Genomic DNA, 14,282 nt, shown 5'->3' with positions numbered 1-14,282 from the left:
AAAAAGCAAATAGCAAATGCTCCAAATAGTCACAGAATTAACGAGCCAGGCAACACCTCATAAGATTAACTGCCTTTTTGAAACAAATACAGAAGCGTTTCAATGGCCTTGAATATCCCAACACCACCCAGCCTCACCGCCGCTCCCCATCGTGTTACTGCAGAGAAGCATGTACCTCGACTAGACCCAGATCATTCTATGGAGCAGCACGTCTTTCGTGACAGATATGAACATAAACCGCTATCGATGCGCCTAAAGCCGGGGTATTCATATCACTGTCCGACAGACATGACTAGAGGATTATCTAGGTATGATTAAAGAAGTTAAAGAAATAATGAAGAAAAGAGAAAGGGGGAAGGTAGAAAGTGTTAATTGCGCCACGCCGCCCATATATGTAATCTCCAACAAAAAAGCCCACAATATCATGAGCCAGGTATTGTAGATGCTGTTGCTATGACGCCAATATCAATGCGGTTTCCAGACCCAGAGAGTTGCCATAGCGCCGACAGTAACTGTAAGCATAATCAATGGTTATATAGATAGACCTCTCGCCGGCAAAGACAAAAAGGACTTGCAGACCTTGAAATTCTTCTCTGTTTCACGCAGTAGAGTCGGCTCATTCTCGAGACAGAAAGAATCCAAAGCATCCGCCAAGCAGGCAGCATTTTGAAACGCGCCTTTGGTCCAACATTGTTCGATGATTGGCCCCAGCCAAAGGCTGTCGGTGCCAGGGAGGAAACTCGGCTATGCGTCCGCCCATGTTTTCACCATGGAAAAGGTCAAAATTGCAGCGTTCTGAAGTAACAATTTCAAAGAATACAGCCCCAAGCTGGCCGATATCCGTTTGTATTGAATACCCATCATCATCGGCAGGCTCCATGTTGATATCGATTGGCATCAGTGATGTATTATCAAAGTCGCAAAATACAACAGACATATCAGAGTTGAGGAGGAAGTTGCGGCTCGCAATGTCTGCCACAATCACAGCATGAGCATGTATACGCGCGAGGGTACGGGCCATTTGACGAAACCATGAGAGCTAAAGGGATTTGGAGGATCGGTTTTGCGTTAGATAAGTGCGTAGTTCTCCGTTTTTTGTCCACGCGAGCTGAGTCGTGGTGTCAGAGAGATGGATACAGGGAACAACTCCCTTACATGTCCCCAGACGCCGATAGACATCTTGTTCGTGTTTAATAACTTTAAGTCTCTCATCCACATCGGCTTGGGAATCTCTAGCCCATCTTAACGGCATCTTGATGGCAAACTGGTCTCGGAGAAGCACTATTCCAGTCCCGCCATACCCAAGGATCTGGTCCCCAGGGATACGGTTGCCTTCCAAATCCAAGAAGGGAGAGTCGGACATTCTCGTTGATGCAAGGCCTAATATGGTATATAGAAATGCTGAGCGTCTAGCTTCAGTGACAGCATATACTAGCTAGCAGGCATTGGAAAATACAAACAGACTTGAATGAGTGTGCTTGATGCAGTCTTGTTCATGAACTGCAGCCAGGAGAAGCCAGCACTTGAGAACAGTCAAGAGTTAACCACTTCGGGCCTAGTGCGTCATGCCCCTCGAGTTGGAGTGCTTTGGCCATCAGCTTGAGTAACGAGGCCATGGTGGCTCCGAAGATATAAGAATCAACAACTCAAGTCCCCAGAGATGCATGTTGCATTGTAACATACATTGTGGCTCTATGCGGCAGTCCTCATTATCATCGCGTTTTGGCAAAGCCACAAGAATCTATTCCAAGAAGAAATGCAAATGGCACATGTCATGGAGCATTTTAGCCATTTTGTATAATGGTATAGCATTATCGAGCCCATCTGCCTCCAACTCCGAACACCGACGTGTGTATAAATGCATGAAACTCGTGAAGCCGTAGATTGTGCTATGAGCCAAAGAAAAGCGAAATCTACAAGCGAGGATCGATTAGCCAAACATCCATGGAAAAATCGTGCCACAAACAAAAAGACTGTGAGAGGCTTACCGCCATAGCAATGCAGCATAAACTGACATACGGGCTCAATCGCTCGCCAACCCTGGCACATTTCCAAAATATGCCAAAGAAACTAGCATTATAGAAGTATTAGTATCAGGTAGGTTTGAAATGGTGCTCTCCTTCGAGAAACAACTGTTGGAAACGAAGCCATAAAAGAGTAGCGCCATACCCATTCTGGTTCCGATCCATTATCCCGGGCATTATTGAGTGCGCATAGGTACTGGTGCAAATAATAAGGAGAATGACAAGGAGGAGGGATTGGAAGTTGAATAGCGCAGTCTATGAAGCTCATACCCATGTTAGCAAAAACACTTCCACATTGACTCTGTGCAGGGAGGCACTGCAGTCGGCGGGGGAACCACCAGACAAGAACCCGGAGCGTCAGGCAGGGAAACTAACCATGGCAGCTTTGTTGTAGATCTGTTCTCTCTCTGTGTTCCTCTTTGCTTCCTCTCGTCTTGTTGTTATCAAGTTGTGTGTCGTTGTCCCCAAGAACCACCTGCGCTTATTGCTTAACCGCGCGTCTACTGAGTTCACGCTAGACTCCGTGACTAAGAACATGGAGAATCACGATGCTGCAGACAACCAGCATCATTCTGTTCCTGCACCAGTAGAGAGAGCCTGGATCCCATTTCCCAAGACCGCCAAACCCCTCACCTTCGACTACGGCGCTCATACATACGAGATCCTTCCAGCTCCAAATTTCCACGAGCACTATACCCTCGCGTTTGTCGACAAGACAGAGACCGCGGAGAACGATCAAGCTCGCGATCCAGCGACCGAAGCTGCTGAAGCCGGCAGCATGTCTGAGCCTCGCGTGCGCTTGACTCGGCACCATGCCCAGCTGAACTTTGGCAATGAGCGTAAGTCTTTTTTTCCCTCTTCCCTCTTACTTTCCTTTCTGTTTGGCTAGTGGAGCACACTTGTTTCCGTCATGTTGTAAAGCTCCCCCCCGCGCCAAAAGCCTCTCGCTAACATTGTCATGTGCTCTCCAGTTCGTCAGCTTCTCCGTGGATTTGGCGACACCGCCCCTCACCCTGACTTCCCCCAAGAGCCCAACCCGGAGACTGTCCGCGTCCTCGATGAAATCGTCACCGATTTCATCATCGAAACCTGCCACGCCGCAGCCCAGGTTGCAGCTCACGCCGGACGCCAGAAGGTTAAAGTCGATGATTTCATGTTCGTCATTCGTCGCGACGCCACCAAGTTGGGCCGTGTCCAGGAACTCTTCCAGCTCGAGAAGGAATTGAAGGAGGCGCGCAAAGCTTTTGATCAGAATGACGACCGTGTGGGCAAAGATGCCGGTGCTGCCAAGGGACTTGGGGAGCTCGCTGGCTCCGAAGGTGGGGTGGCAGAAACTACGGTGGATGGCACCGATGCCGCTCCTAAGAAAAAGGGCAAGGGGAAAAGGCGCGCTGCTGGTGCGGAGGCCGCTGCTTCGGAGAGTGGTACGGGCAAGAAGCGCAAGGCTTCCACCAAGGCGGAGTCTACTGCTTGAATGTTTTCTACGAGATTGGCGGTTATTTGTCACGACATGGTTTAACGACGGCGTTTCTACGGAAATTTGGAAACAGGCATTCAAATGGGCAGGGAAATCGTTCAACGGTGACATCATCAGTCAAAGGCGAGTCGGGCGTTACCAGAAAGGTCTAGCATGCAAATGGAGTCTAGGATTTGTGCATGATTTGGCGCACTCTTCAGCCTTTATTGACTATTGCAATGAAAATGACACGTCTGTTGCATGGCATTTCATACTTTTTCATTTTTGCTATGCATTCATAAAGTAATAAATTACTGTAGAGATCAGATCTGTAGCATGTGATTTCAAATGATTTCATTTGATCTATACATGCAAGCCTCATGCTTCGTGATCCATCATGCGGACAAGGACGAAAAGTTTGTGCCCATGTCTTGAGCAGGAACAAGGCTTTCAAACTGAAAAGGGAACCCCGTGGCAAAAGGGCAGCATCAGCCAACACATACAACCAAGCAATGACAAACTCCAAAGACGCCTTGCTTTTAGCCAGAGCCACAGCCGAATAGGTTAGAATGAGCAACTGCGATCGTTCGGGGTTTCCCAAGGCTATGGAAACGCAGTTAATTCCCAAGGAAAATCGTGTCTATCAGTCCAGGATCTCCATAGAGCAGGGTCAATAGTAAAAGGCAGGATTCGGTCGTTCAAATAGATATCATATTAGAGGTAGCAAGCAGTGTGGATCATGCTCTAGGCTCGCGATTCCTCGGGTTGGTTGCGTTGTTGGCCACCACGTTGACGGTTGTTGCGCTGGCCGCCTCGCTGTCCACCAGCTTCACCTCCTGCACCACCACTGATGGCGCCGCTGTCGCCACCTCCAAGAGTAAGCTGAGCGGTTGCTAGTCGGTTGGAGAGTTCCATCTGAGTACGAATAGTGTTGGCGAGATAGGAGACGACTAAAACGTCTTGAATGTGTTTGTTGCTGTACCTGTTGTTAGCATTTGATACGGGGGATGATTGAGATGTTAACGTACAAGTCACTCTCGATATTAGCCGGATCAACCTTTGGCGCCAAAGCCAGCGCGTTTAGTAAGAATTGGCCAAGGGCGGTTGAAGCGGGGGCTTCCTCGTCGATAACCGATTCGACATATTTTGATACTCTATCGATCATGTCGAGGACCTCTTCAATCGACTTCTCCAAGGTTTCGATATCGGTGAACAAAGTAGACGTCCGGTCTTCGGTGTCTCTTGCAGCGGCAATAGCCTCTAGGCCATTCCTTTCCGCCTCGTTATACCGAATTTCATAGGGAACAGGAATAAAGGCAGCGCTGTCAGCGGCTCGCTCAGCAGTCACGCCTACTGGTGCAGAAATATATGCTCTAGTTTCGATATCCTTCCCGGGCTCAGTAGAAACGGTCAGATGAACGGCAGGATGGGGCCACGTTCCCTCCCCCTGGCTACCGTAAAAATTCTGAATCAACGCAGAAAAGGTGTTCAATTCGGACGATGTCGCATACCAACCCACGAGTACTTCCTTGGGGTTGGCTTTCAAGTGCAGCGCAAGCATTTGCTTCTGATATTCCATGTCTACTTCAACTTGATCGGTGGTTTCCGTGTGGCCGACAGCGAAGCAGCTGCGGATTTCGACTTCGGCGCCATCTTCTGATCGAGTGCCGAGAAGGGTGCCAATGACGCGCTCTTGGTCAGCATTGCGACGGAGGGAATGATCGAGAATGGAGAAGATGGCCTGGAGACAAGGATTAGTCTTATCATAGATGGCATTCCGACTCGCATTGTCAGTCTTACTTGTGGTTGTATCACGACGCTGAGAGGGGCAGTGGTGGGAGCAACACCCACGGCAGCAGGACCCAGAGGCCGTGCCAGGTGAATAAACGAACCAGTGTCAGCCATGATTGCAAAGCTGTAGAATATAAGTTCAGCCTGTCTGGCGCAATAGGGAAGCTGACAAGGCGAGATTGGGGCTGGTTGGGCTCGTTGGCGATCGGCTTCGAAGCGACTTCTTGTGTGTGCGGATTCGAATGCGGAAATTTCACGCTAAGATAAGATAAGATCGCCAAACGAAAAAAAATATCACGGCGACGACGACGAGCTGCTCCAGAGAACTGGAGGATGAAAAGATGGCCGTCAAAGGCGCAGCAAAAGGTAGAGGTCCTCCTCGCAGGAAACAGCCCCGGTTTGAGACTTCCAGAGTGCAAGATCTCGAGTATGCTCAACGTCTACGCTACGCTTGCTTCCATCCGTGACTGACAGTTTGCTAGTGATCGCGAGCCTTTGAACGGCGAGCAAGTGGTTTCTGAGGATGCCTTGAACGAAGCAAGCGATGCAGAGTATTCGGTCAGCTCCTCTGATAACGAGGAAGAAGAAAAGTCGACCGATAAGCCCTACAACGTTCTCCTTCAACTCCTTAATGCTAGCGAGGACTCTATCGGACCGGCCAAGAAGAAACGAAAACTAAAGCACAAGGAGAAGAATGTGAAACAACAAACGGAAGCAACCAAAGAGGCCTCGCCAGGGAAGGGAGATTTGGATTTGCAGGATGATCTAGACGTCAAGGAGGCAGAGAACACTGAGAGTGACAACGAGCAGGTTGAAAATGACGAAGCAGAAGGAAGTGAAGACGAGGCAGACAGTGGTCCGGGATTTTCGTTCTAGCAAATTCTGGGGCAATCGATTAACTCTTGTATAGGTTCTGACCCGTTCGAGATACATTTTTCTCAGCCTGACGAGGCTCAATTGTCAAAACGAATCGAGGCGACTTCCCAGAAATGGAGAACAAGCAGACAAACTCTCCCGGCGGGGATGCGCTTTACGGCTGTTTATCCCGACGTTGGCGAGGAGCAAAATCTCCATCGAGCTTCTTTGCACAGCCCGAAGGACCTGACTCTCAAACGGAAGCTGTCTGAAGCTGCGTCTGTACACCTGCCACAATTTGATGCACCTAACACGAGCGTCGCACCGTATCTATTTGGCTATTACGATATGATTTACGGAGGGAGGACCACGGGTAATGCAGCCAAGCTGCGAGATATGTACTGCCTCCATGCCTTAAACCACATTATCAAAACAAGAGATCGGGTGATCAAAAACAATGCGCGCGTCCCCAAGGAAGGAGAAGATATCGAAATCCGAGACCAAGGCTTCACACGGCCAAAGGTGTTAATTATCCTTCCAACTAGGCAAGCGTGCGTCCGTGTGGTGGATTCAATATCCAAATTTTATCAAGCCGAACAACAAGAGAACAGGAAAAGATTCATGGAGACGTTCTCGACGGCTGATGATGACACATGGGAGGATAAAACCGAAGATTTTCGGGAGTTATTCGGTGGTAATGATGATGACATGTTCAGACTCGGCTTGAAATTCACGAGGAAAACGGTCAAATTCTTTTCTCAATTCTACAGTTCGGATATAATCCTCGCCAGTCCTCTAGGGTTACGAACCGCGATTGAAAAGGAAGAGTAAGAACTCAATGCCTTGTTTCCGTGTTCCAGCTCATAACTAACTCTTTGCAGTGGGAAAAAAATCGAGTATGATTTTCTATCTTCTATCGAACTCGTTATCGTCGACCACGCAGACGCTCTACTGATGCAAAACTGGGACCACGTTGAATATATCTTTTCTCACCTAAATCTTCAGCCCAAAGAAGCCCATGGCTGTGATTTTGGCCGCGTGCGGACATGGTACCTCGATGGAAACGCCAAATATCTCCGACAAACGCTCATACTGACTTCATTCATAACCCCCGAGATCAACTCTCTCTTTTCCCATCACGCTTATAACGTCTTTGGGAAGATCAAGATAGACAGCACCTACCCAGGCGCGATCCTTGACGTGCCCGTCCCCGTTCCCGTCAGGCAGACCTTTTCTCGGTTTGACTCTCTTTCGCCTGTCAAGGACCCTGATGCTCGGTTCAAGTACTTTACTAGCACCGTCCTTTCATCACTGGCCAAGAACTGGTCTAGTTCCGGGAAGTCATCTGCCGCAGGGACTCTCATCTTCATTCCCTCGTATCTCGATTTTGTCCGTATTCGCAACTATTTTGCTACCTCATCGCAGACGACGAATCTTTCCTTTGGCGCAATTTCAGAGTATTCTTCGCCCCGTGACGTTGCTCGAGCCAGGAGCCACTTCATGAACGGGCGCCACACCGTCATGCTGTACACAGAGCGCTTGCATCACTTTCGTCGATACAAGATCCGTGGGGTTAAGCGCGTGGTCATGTATGGCGTACCCGAGAACCCGGTCTTTTACAAGGAAATCGCGGGATTCTTGGGAATAGACCCCGCTGCGGTGGGCGAAGCAGCAGAGAAAGGCGTGCGGGCGCTGTTTTCAAAATGGGATGCCCTGAAGCTGGAGCGGATTGCAGGGACGAAGAGGATGGGAAGCATGATGCTAGAGAAGGGAGGAGATACCTTCACTTTCACGTAGTAAATATATATGGCACTGTATCAAAGCGCATCAATAGCAAACATAGACTTGCTCTCTAGTTCAAGACCCTTTTCAACCGTAGAGCAACATCCCAGGCATTTTCTGATCCCCTCGGGTCCCGGCAACGATCCCAGTCGCATCCCAGTTCCGAACTGGCCGATCCGCCGCCAGGGATGAGAGCCTAGGCTCAGATATTTTGGATTCGGATGTCACTTTCTAGTCACTCTGTCAAAAGGCACCGGCATCGCCACCGTTCCCTTGAGATACCCGTCAATGGGGCCTATTAGTCATATGTCTTGCGATGTTTCTTTAAAAAGCCGTGCAGGGCGCCGGTTTTCAAATGTTGGTTGACTCGCTAGCGGGCCGCACTGTCAATGGCGCGAGTATTTGCTTTCTTTCTTCCTGTTGTCAATGTTTCGTTGAGCCATGGCAGTTTCGAAATCTGAGGCGTCTCCCGCCGTCGTTTCGCCAGACGATGCTGGAGAAGATTCAATCAGCGATGGCCGCCGTGACAGCCGCAGCTGGACGCCTGGAGGTGCCTCTGACGGGTCGCAACAAAGCTCCTCACGCCCCAAATTCTCGCACAGACTCAGAAGCTACGGGACACATCTGGATGTGCCCGCGACAGATTCTTCGCGCTCGTCGTCGTCTGACTCTCTGGTGTCTGCCCGGCTACTGCCACCCAGCACAAGCCAGAATGAACCCAGATTTACCCAGCCCGTTTCGCCGTCTCCGTCTCCGGGGCCTGAGCTGGTGGCTGCGTCTCCTCCCCTGGACTTGACATGGAGGAAGGAGGTCATTCGTAGGTGGCTGCTGAGCAAGGGGATGTTGATGGTGATGGCGGCGCAGTTCTTCGGGGCTTCTATGAACGTGATGACCAGGCTACTGGAGTTGGATGGCCCTCATGGGAAAGGAATGCATCCATTTGAAGTCAGTCATGGCTCGCCTCGTTGTCTCAACGTGTGTACTGACAGTTATGCTAGATTCTGTTTGTCCGCATGTCTGCAACAACCCTCTGCAGCTTCTTATACATGTGGTATAAAAAAGTTCCCCAGCCGTTTGGTGCTCCCGCAGTTCGAGGCCTCCTTGTCCTGCGCGGAGTGAGCGGCTTTATTGGTGTCTTTGGGCTCTATTACTCACTTGGCTATCTGCCGCTGTCAGAAGCCACGGTGCTGACATTCCTCGCGCCAATCCTAACATGCTATGTCTGCTCCCTGATCATACCCAATGAAACCTTTAGCCGCAAACAGCAACTAGCCGGCCTCGCTTCCCTCTTCGGCGTTGTCCTCATCGCCCGCCCGGGATCACTCTTCTCCAGCGTATCAGGATCGTCTCCGGAAGGAAGCCTCTCCTACGGCAACACAACCTTCTCGCCATCATCCCTAGCCGCCAGAAACACCACCAACGGGCCCGTCTCAGACCCAGACTCCGACTCCAACCAACACCTCATCGCCATCGGCGCCGCCCTCATGGGCGTCCTCGGCGCAACATCGGCATACACCTCCATCCGCAAAATCGGCCAACGCGCGCACCCTCTCGTCAGCGTCAACTACTTTTCCACCCTGACCACCATCATCTCCACCATCGCCGTGCTCGTCCTGCCCAACGTCTCCTTCCGCCTTCCCGCCAATCTTTCCGAGACCCTGCTCCTCTGCGGCCTGGGTGTGTGCGGATTCTTCCTGCAATTCCTGCTCACGGCGGGATTGTCGTATGTGCCTCCGCCGTCGGTGCTCGGCGGCAAAGTGAGCTCACACGGTTCGCGCGCAACCAACATGGTATATACGCAAATGCTGTTTGCATTGTTCTATGACCGGATGGTGTGGAACTCGATGCCGTCGCCGCTGAGTTGGGCGGGGTCGGGGATTATCCTGGCAAGTGCGATATATGTTGCCGTTGCGAGGGATGGGAACGGCCAGAGTGCGAGTGCGAATGGGAAGAGTGAGGATGAGGCGGGGGATTCTGTGGATGGCGTGTTTTCTGGCGATGAAGGTGATCTGGAGAGTGGAAGGGGTCGGGCGAAGATTGTGTACAGGAATGATGGACATGACGCGGTTGAGGAAGAGAGGAGGAGTTTGCTGCATGGGCTGGATGATGAAGATGATGATGACGGCAGATGATGGTAATCATGGCGGTACCACCCTAATCGATAATTAATGATGGATATGGCTGAGGGTGAGGATCGGGATCACGGTTATTGACTTGATGAGATGATGATATTTACCATGTACAAAAGTTCAAAAGCATTTAGACTAGTTAGCTATACCACCTTGTGTCCATAGAACCGGAATATATCAAATTCGCCTTAAGATGCCCGAGTTTATATCTCAACGAGAACATCTCCTGGTGCAACGACAGCCAATGACAAAACAGCAAAGAAGTAGAGGTTCTAACGCCCCGTCCATTAGACTATATATTGATAGCAGTAACCCGGTATGCACAAGGTATATATGGTGTACATTAGGCGTGTTCGTTAAGAAGTGAAAATTTAGGGATCCCCGGCTATATATAGCCAGGCAATCGTCTCACCGTTCAAGGAAAATCGTCTTTCCTACTGATAAATTATGATCCTAATCCCGAATGATTGTGATTTAATTCACAAAAAGTCCTCCTGACGTGTAGAAGCGACTTAGGTCTTGACTTTAGGTGCTACAGGAATATCTCCGGTCGCTTCTTCCGAGCCAGTTCGCTCCTCATCACTCCCGGATGGCGATGGTGGATGGCTGATTGAGTCGCGGAGGGAAGTACGGCTGCGCATCATCTGTGAATGTCTAATGAGTATCATGATCGCGACAAGGATAAGTTGAAAAAAAAAAAAAGAGAAATATATGTAACTGGATCAGGACAGATTCCAACTTACCCACGATCGAACGCCGCCAATCAATCCTAGACTGTAACCCGTCGCAAAATCCTCAGTCCGCCCGGCACCAGGGCTATCAGGCCGATTTGGCACGTCAAGATGCGACCTGTTACTTCCGAAACTGAAGATGTTCCCATTTCCCGTGGGGCTCGTCACGCCATTCTGCCCGAGATCGAAGCTGCGTCGAGCAGGGCTGTTGGACCGGCTACTCTGCCAGAGCTGGCGAAGCTCTTTGCCCAGCTCCTGACCAGTCGCAGACCAATTGTTCTTGATGGTATCGCGAAGCTCGAAGACGTGTCTCTTGATCTCGAGTTCGTTCTTCTTGAGCCAGGAGACGTTGAGTTCCTGTCTAGAGGTTCCTCGCTTGAGTTGACGTGTGATGTATTTCTCGTAGTCTCGAACGATCCTATGTGATCGCCATATTAGCAAACTTGGAACAAATGGGCATCGACAAATGGCCTGCACGTATGGAGAACATACTTGGTGATGATGCCCGTAGTGCTGACGCCTTCAGTGCGTTGAGTGACCAAGAATTTGCCAGCTGCTTTCACGGGAGCATAGATATCATCGCCCTCGTCCGCTCCATAGGGTATATCATCGTGAGCAACGTAGTCGATCTCATGTTCCTCTAAAAACTCCGGGGATACGATCCAAGGGCACCTGGGTATCACCTCATCCACCCACTTGCAATGCCGCACCGTCTCCGCCCTCTCAACCTCGTTCAGGACCGTTAACCCCTTGCGCATATGCGTTTCTTCATCTCCTGTCACGCCGACGATGAGATGTGTATCCGGAAACGCCTTCTTCGCCTGTTCCAACTGGCGCATATGACTGTCACTCGAATCAATACATCCCCCGTTTCGCAATTGCACCACGAAAAGAGAACAAAAAACCACAATGCTCGACAAGCTCACATACCCAAGATGAAACAAATCAAACACCCCATCCGCATACACCCTCACCGGCCGTCCCACCCGGAGGCGGATTCGTCTTGTACCCAGCGAGATCCTGCAACCCAGCCCTCATCGGCGGCTTCATCCGCCCATCCTGCCCTCTCACCGCCGGCTGACGGAACGAGCCCGATCGACGCCCGATCCGATTCTCAATGTCGACACTCGCCTCCGTCGTCTCGGACGGCTCGCCGGGATCGTTGTTGCCAATCGACAGCGCCGCGGTCCCGTTGTGGTGCAACGCCGCTTCCGAAGCTACTATGGACCGGGTGCGTGGGCGTTTGGACGGTGGAATGGCGGACGCGTCAACGGGCTTCTTGTGCTTTGGAGATGCTGGGGGCGCGGTCGACTCGTCGCCTCCTTCTTCGCCGGATGCGTCACGCGATGATGGCTGGAGCAATTCTGCAGTGGAGGACTTGGGGATATCTGGCGGAGGGAGGTGAGAGGCGGTGCGTTTCCGCTTCGCGGCGGTGGAGGGCGACGGTGACGGCGACATTGGATTTAGTTTGAAAATGAAGGATTGAGCACAGGAGCTGGCCTGTTGAGATTCTTAGGACCCAAGGGCGTTGGCGACTGGCTGCAGAAATAGACAGTAAAAAGTCGCGAGGAGTTGCAGTGCTGCCAGGGGGAAGGTTGCTTTGTTGCTTTTGCTGGAGTTGCCAATGGCTGTGGATCCCGAGCGCACTCCCGCAGTTCCGAGTTGCGTGTGGAGAGCCAGGAAATAAAACAGAAATAAAACAAAAAAACTAATCAATGATAAATGATAAATGAATCTTGAAGGACAAGCAGGTCGAGGAGACGGAAAAGGGGCGAGCAGCTCTGAATTTTTTTCCTAATTATAACGGTCATCTCGGATTGCAAGGATGACACGGATCACAGCTTCACTTGGCCTACGTAGCGGTCAATATACCTATGGAAAACTAGTTGCTCTGATATTGCTCTCGCCTCCAGAAGACTCCTACACAGCGTCTATAGAATCGGTGCCCGTTGCGCTGGCAAGACTCGTACAGCCAGAGCAGTCTGCCATGCCATTGCTGTACGTCTTCCAATCCTCAGCGCAAAAACACAGCCCGTTCGAAGAAAGCATTGCATATCCTCCTCACAAAGCACACGCACAGTTTTTACTCGTAAATGCCACGATTGAACGTAGGGCGTAGTCGATGGCCGATTCAAAGCAAAGGGAAGTAGGAAAAAGACCATGTATCCTCAATTCACACACTCGAAGATTAAATTTAGCCCACGCAAACGCCTGGATGGGGGGAAACATAACAGCTCAGGCAGAAGAAATAGGAAAAATGGATGAAAACCCTCTCCGATCATCAGAAAGCGTAAAATTTCGTTGGCCTTCGTCCGCCCGGCGCCATCGTCTCGTATGAGTTTCATTCATTCGTCGAAAGACCTCCCCTTTCGCGAAATAGAAGATGCAGTCGTAAAAACGGAGAAAGACAAAGCCGGGGAAAACAAAAGCAGAAAACGGTGGCACATCCAGAGCATCCGACAATGGCAAAGCCGGAGCATTGTATGCGTTCACCAAATCTCACAATCGTCATGTGTTCAGGCGCTACATCACCGTGAGGCCTCCAGATGAAGAACCTCCTAGGAAGCCCAGGGGAGATAACCAGCAATACATGAAGTGAAAAAAGAACCAGAGAGAAAACAGTCAAAGAAATCCGTCATAAGAGCCCCCTGGTTTCCGCGAATTCCGTCGTAGTAGATGTTAAACACCCTCAACTCTTGGTAATGCAGCAACTGATTTTCGAATAATTAACTGGAAGAAGATTGACTGGCTGTAGCATTGGCTGGCGGCTCAGCCCGGGTGGCGGATGGAAGAGTCACTTCTGCAGTCTTCGATCCCTCGTTGGCACCATTGGTCTGGGCCACATGGTTCTGAGGTCCGGGAGTGCCTTCGCGTTCGTTTCTAGAGGGGTCTTCAACGGAATTGGTGGTTGCGGTATGTGGTTCTTCGTCGGAATCAGTGTCCCCGTTTTCGAACATCTCGTCTTCGTCTCCCATGTCGGTGAGAAGCTCAGTGCCGTCACCAAGCAGGATAATTCGGCCCGTACGACCAGTGCCCGCTCGGCTGTTGAGAGCTGGATCATATTCATTGGGGTTCTCATCGAACTGGTTCCGGACGCCTGGCCCACGGAGCTGAGCTGAAAAACGGTGGGTTAGTTGATAGTTCAACAATGAAGCCATAATCATTGGAACTCAAAGCTCACCATATTCCGGGGGCGCGCAGGGACCATCACCCTTTGCAACACGTTCGGCAATGGTATTGTACCACTCTTCCTTGGTTTTACCATTGAGAAGACCGACGATGATCATGGTCATATTATCGCAGCCAACGCCACCAGTTTCGCTGTTGGAAGCCAGACAGTTATCCATGAGGGTTTTCGCAAATCTGATGGAGTGCTTGTTTCGCGGCGATTTCCACGTCGGACAAATTCTACGACGGCCTGAGAAGGACTGGGCAGTTCCCAGATTCCTGCAATAAATGCGTTAGCTAGGTTCTATGGCCATTGTAGCATCTTAGTCCTACCATCGCAAGGCGA

The 14,282-nt window shown here is 50.7% G+C and overlaps 7 protein-coding genes across 7 annotated transcripts in view; 3 read left to right on the top strand and 4 right to left on the bottom strand.

The window, feature by feature from the left end:
- Positions 1-616: 616 nt before the first annotated feature.
- Positions 617-1,616, bottom strand: UREG_05768 (uncharacterized protein; the record flags this gene model as incomplete). Its single annotated transcript, XM_002585033.1, has 3 exons — positions 617-972; positions 1,156-1,380; positions 1,532-1,616. The coding sequence occupies 3 exons, from the start codon at positions 1,614-1,616 to the stop codon at positions 617-619; spliced, it is 666 nt and encodes a 221-aa protein (XP_002585079.1).
- A 943-nt stretch (positions 1,617-2,559) lies between these two features.
- Positions 2,560-3,498, top strand: UREG_05767 (uncharacterized protein; the record flags this gene model as incomplete). Its single annotated transcript, XM_002585032.1, has 2 exons — positions 2,560-2,863; positions 2,996-3,498. 2 exons carry the CDS (start codon positions 2,560-2,562, stop codon positions 3,496-3,498), a joined length of 807 nt encoding a protein of 268 aa, XP_002585078.1.
- A 726-nt stretch (positions 3,499-4,224) lies between these two features.
- On the bottom strand, positions 4,225-5,385 carry UREG_05766 (uncharacterized protein; the record flags this gene model as incomplete). The annotated part of the gene is made up of 3 exons (XM_002585031.1): positions 4,225-4,456; positions 4,509-5,221; positions 5,281-5,385. 3 exons carry the CDS (start codon positions 5,383-5,385, stop codon positions 4,225-4,227), a joined length of 1,050 nt encoding a protein of 349 aa, XP_002585077.1.
- A 227-nt stretch (positions 5,386-5,612) lies between these two features.
- UREG_05765 (uncharacterized protein) lies at positions 5,613-7,923 on the top strand (the record flags this gene model as incomplete). The annotated part of the gene is made up of 4 exons (XM_002585030.1): positions 5,613-5,698; positions 5,754-6,127; positions 6,182-6,953; positions 7,008-7,923. The coding sequence occupies 4 exons, from the start codon at positions 5,613-5,615 to the stop codon at positions 7,921-7,923; spliced, it is 2,148 nt and encodes a 715-aa protein (XP_002585076.1).
- Positions 7,924-8,760: 837 nt separating this feature from the next.
- UREG_05764 (uncharacterized protein) lies at positions 8,761-10,040 on the top strand (the record flags this gene model as incomplete). Its single annotated transcript, XM_002585029.1, has 2 exons — positions 8,761-8,853; positions 8,907-10,040. 2 exons carry the CDS (start codon positions 8,761-8,763, stop codon positions 10,038-10,040), a joined length of 1,227 nt encoding a protein of 408 aa, XP_002585075.1.
- A 509-nt stretch (positions 10,041-10,549) lies between these two features.
- On the bottom strand, positions 10,550-12,226 carry UREG_05763 (uncharacterized protein; the record flags this gene model as incomplete). Its single annotated transcript, XM_002585028.1, has 4 exons — positions 10,550-10,681; positions 10,781-11,186; positions 11,261-11,589; positions 11,735-12,226. The coding sequence occupies 4 exons, from the start codon at positions 12,224-12,226 to the stop codon at positions 10,550-10,552; spliced, it is 1,359 nt and encodes a 452-aa protein (XP_002585074.1).
- A 1,268-nt stretch (positions 12,227-13,494) lies between these two features.
- Positions 13,495-14,282, bottom strand: part of UREG_05762 (ptc2 protein) — a gene marked incomplete at both ends in the record, with an annotated part of 1,899 nt that continues 1,111 nt past the window's right edge. The window contains 2 exons of the mRNA XM_002585027.1: positions 13,495-13,883; positions 13,950-14,215. Of these exons, the coding sequence (XP_002585073.1) occupies positions 13,495-13,883; positions 13,950-14,215 (655 nt within the window). The remainder of the gene's footprint in view (positions 13,884-13,949; positions 14,216-14,282) is intronic.

This window comes from Uncinocarpus reesii, genomic scaffold (genome assembly GCF_000003515.1).
Source record: "Uncinocarpus reesii 1704 scaffold_3 genomic scaffold, whole genome shotgun sequence".
NCBI lineage: Eukaryota > Fungi > Ascomycota > Eurotiomycetes > Onygenales > Onygenaceae > Uncinocarpus > Uncinocarpus reesii.
This window is presented reverse-complemented; position numbering and strand designations above follow the sequence as displayed.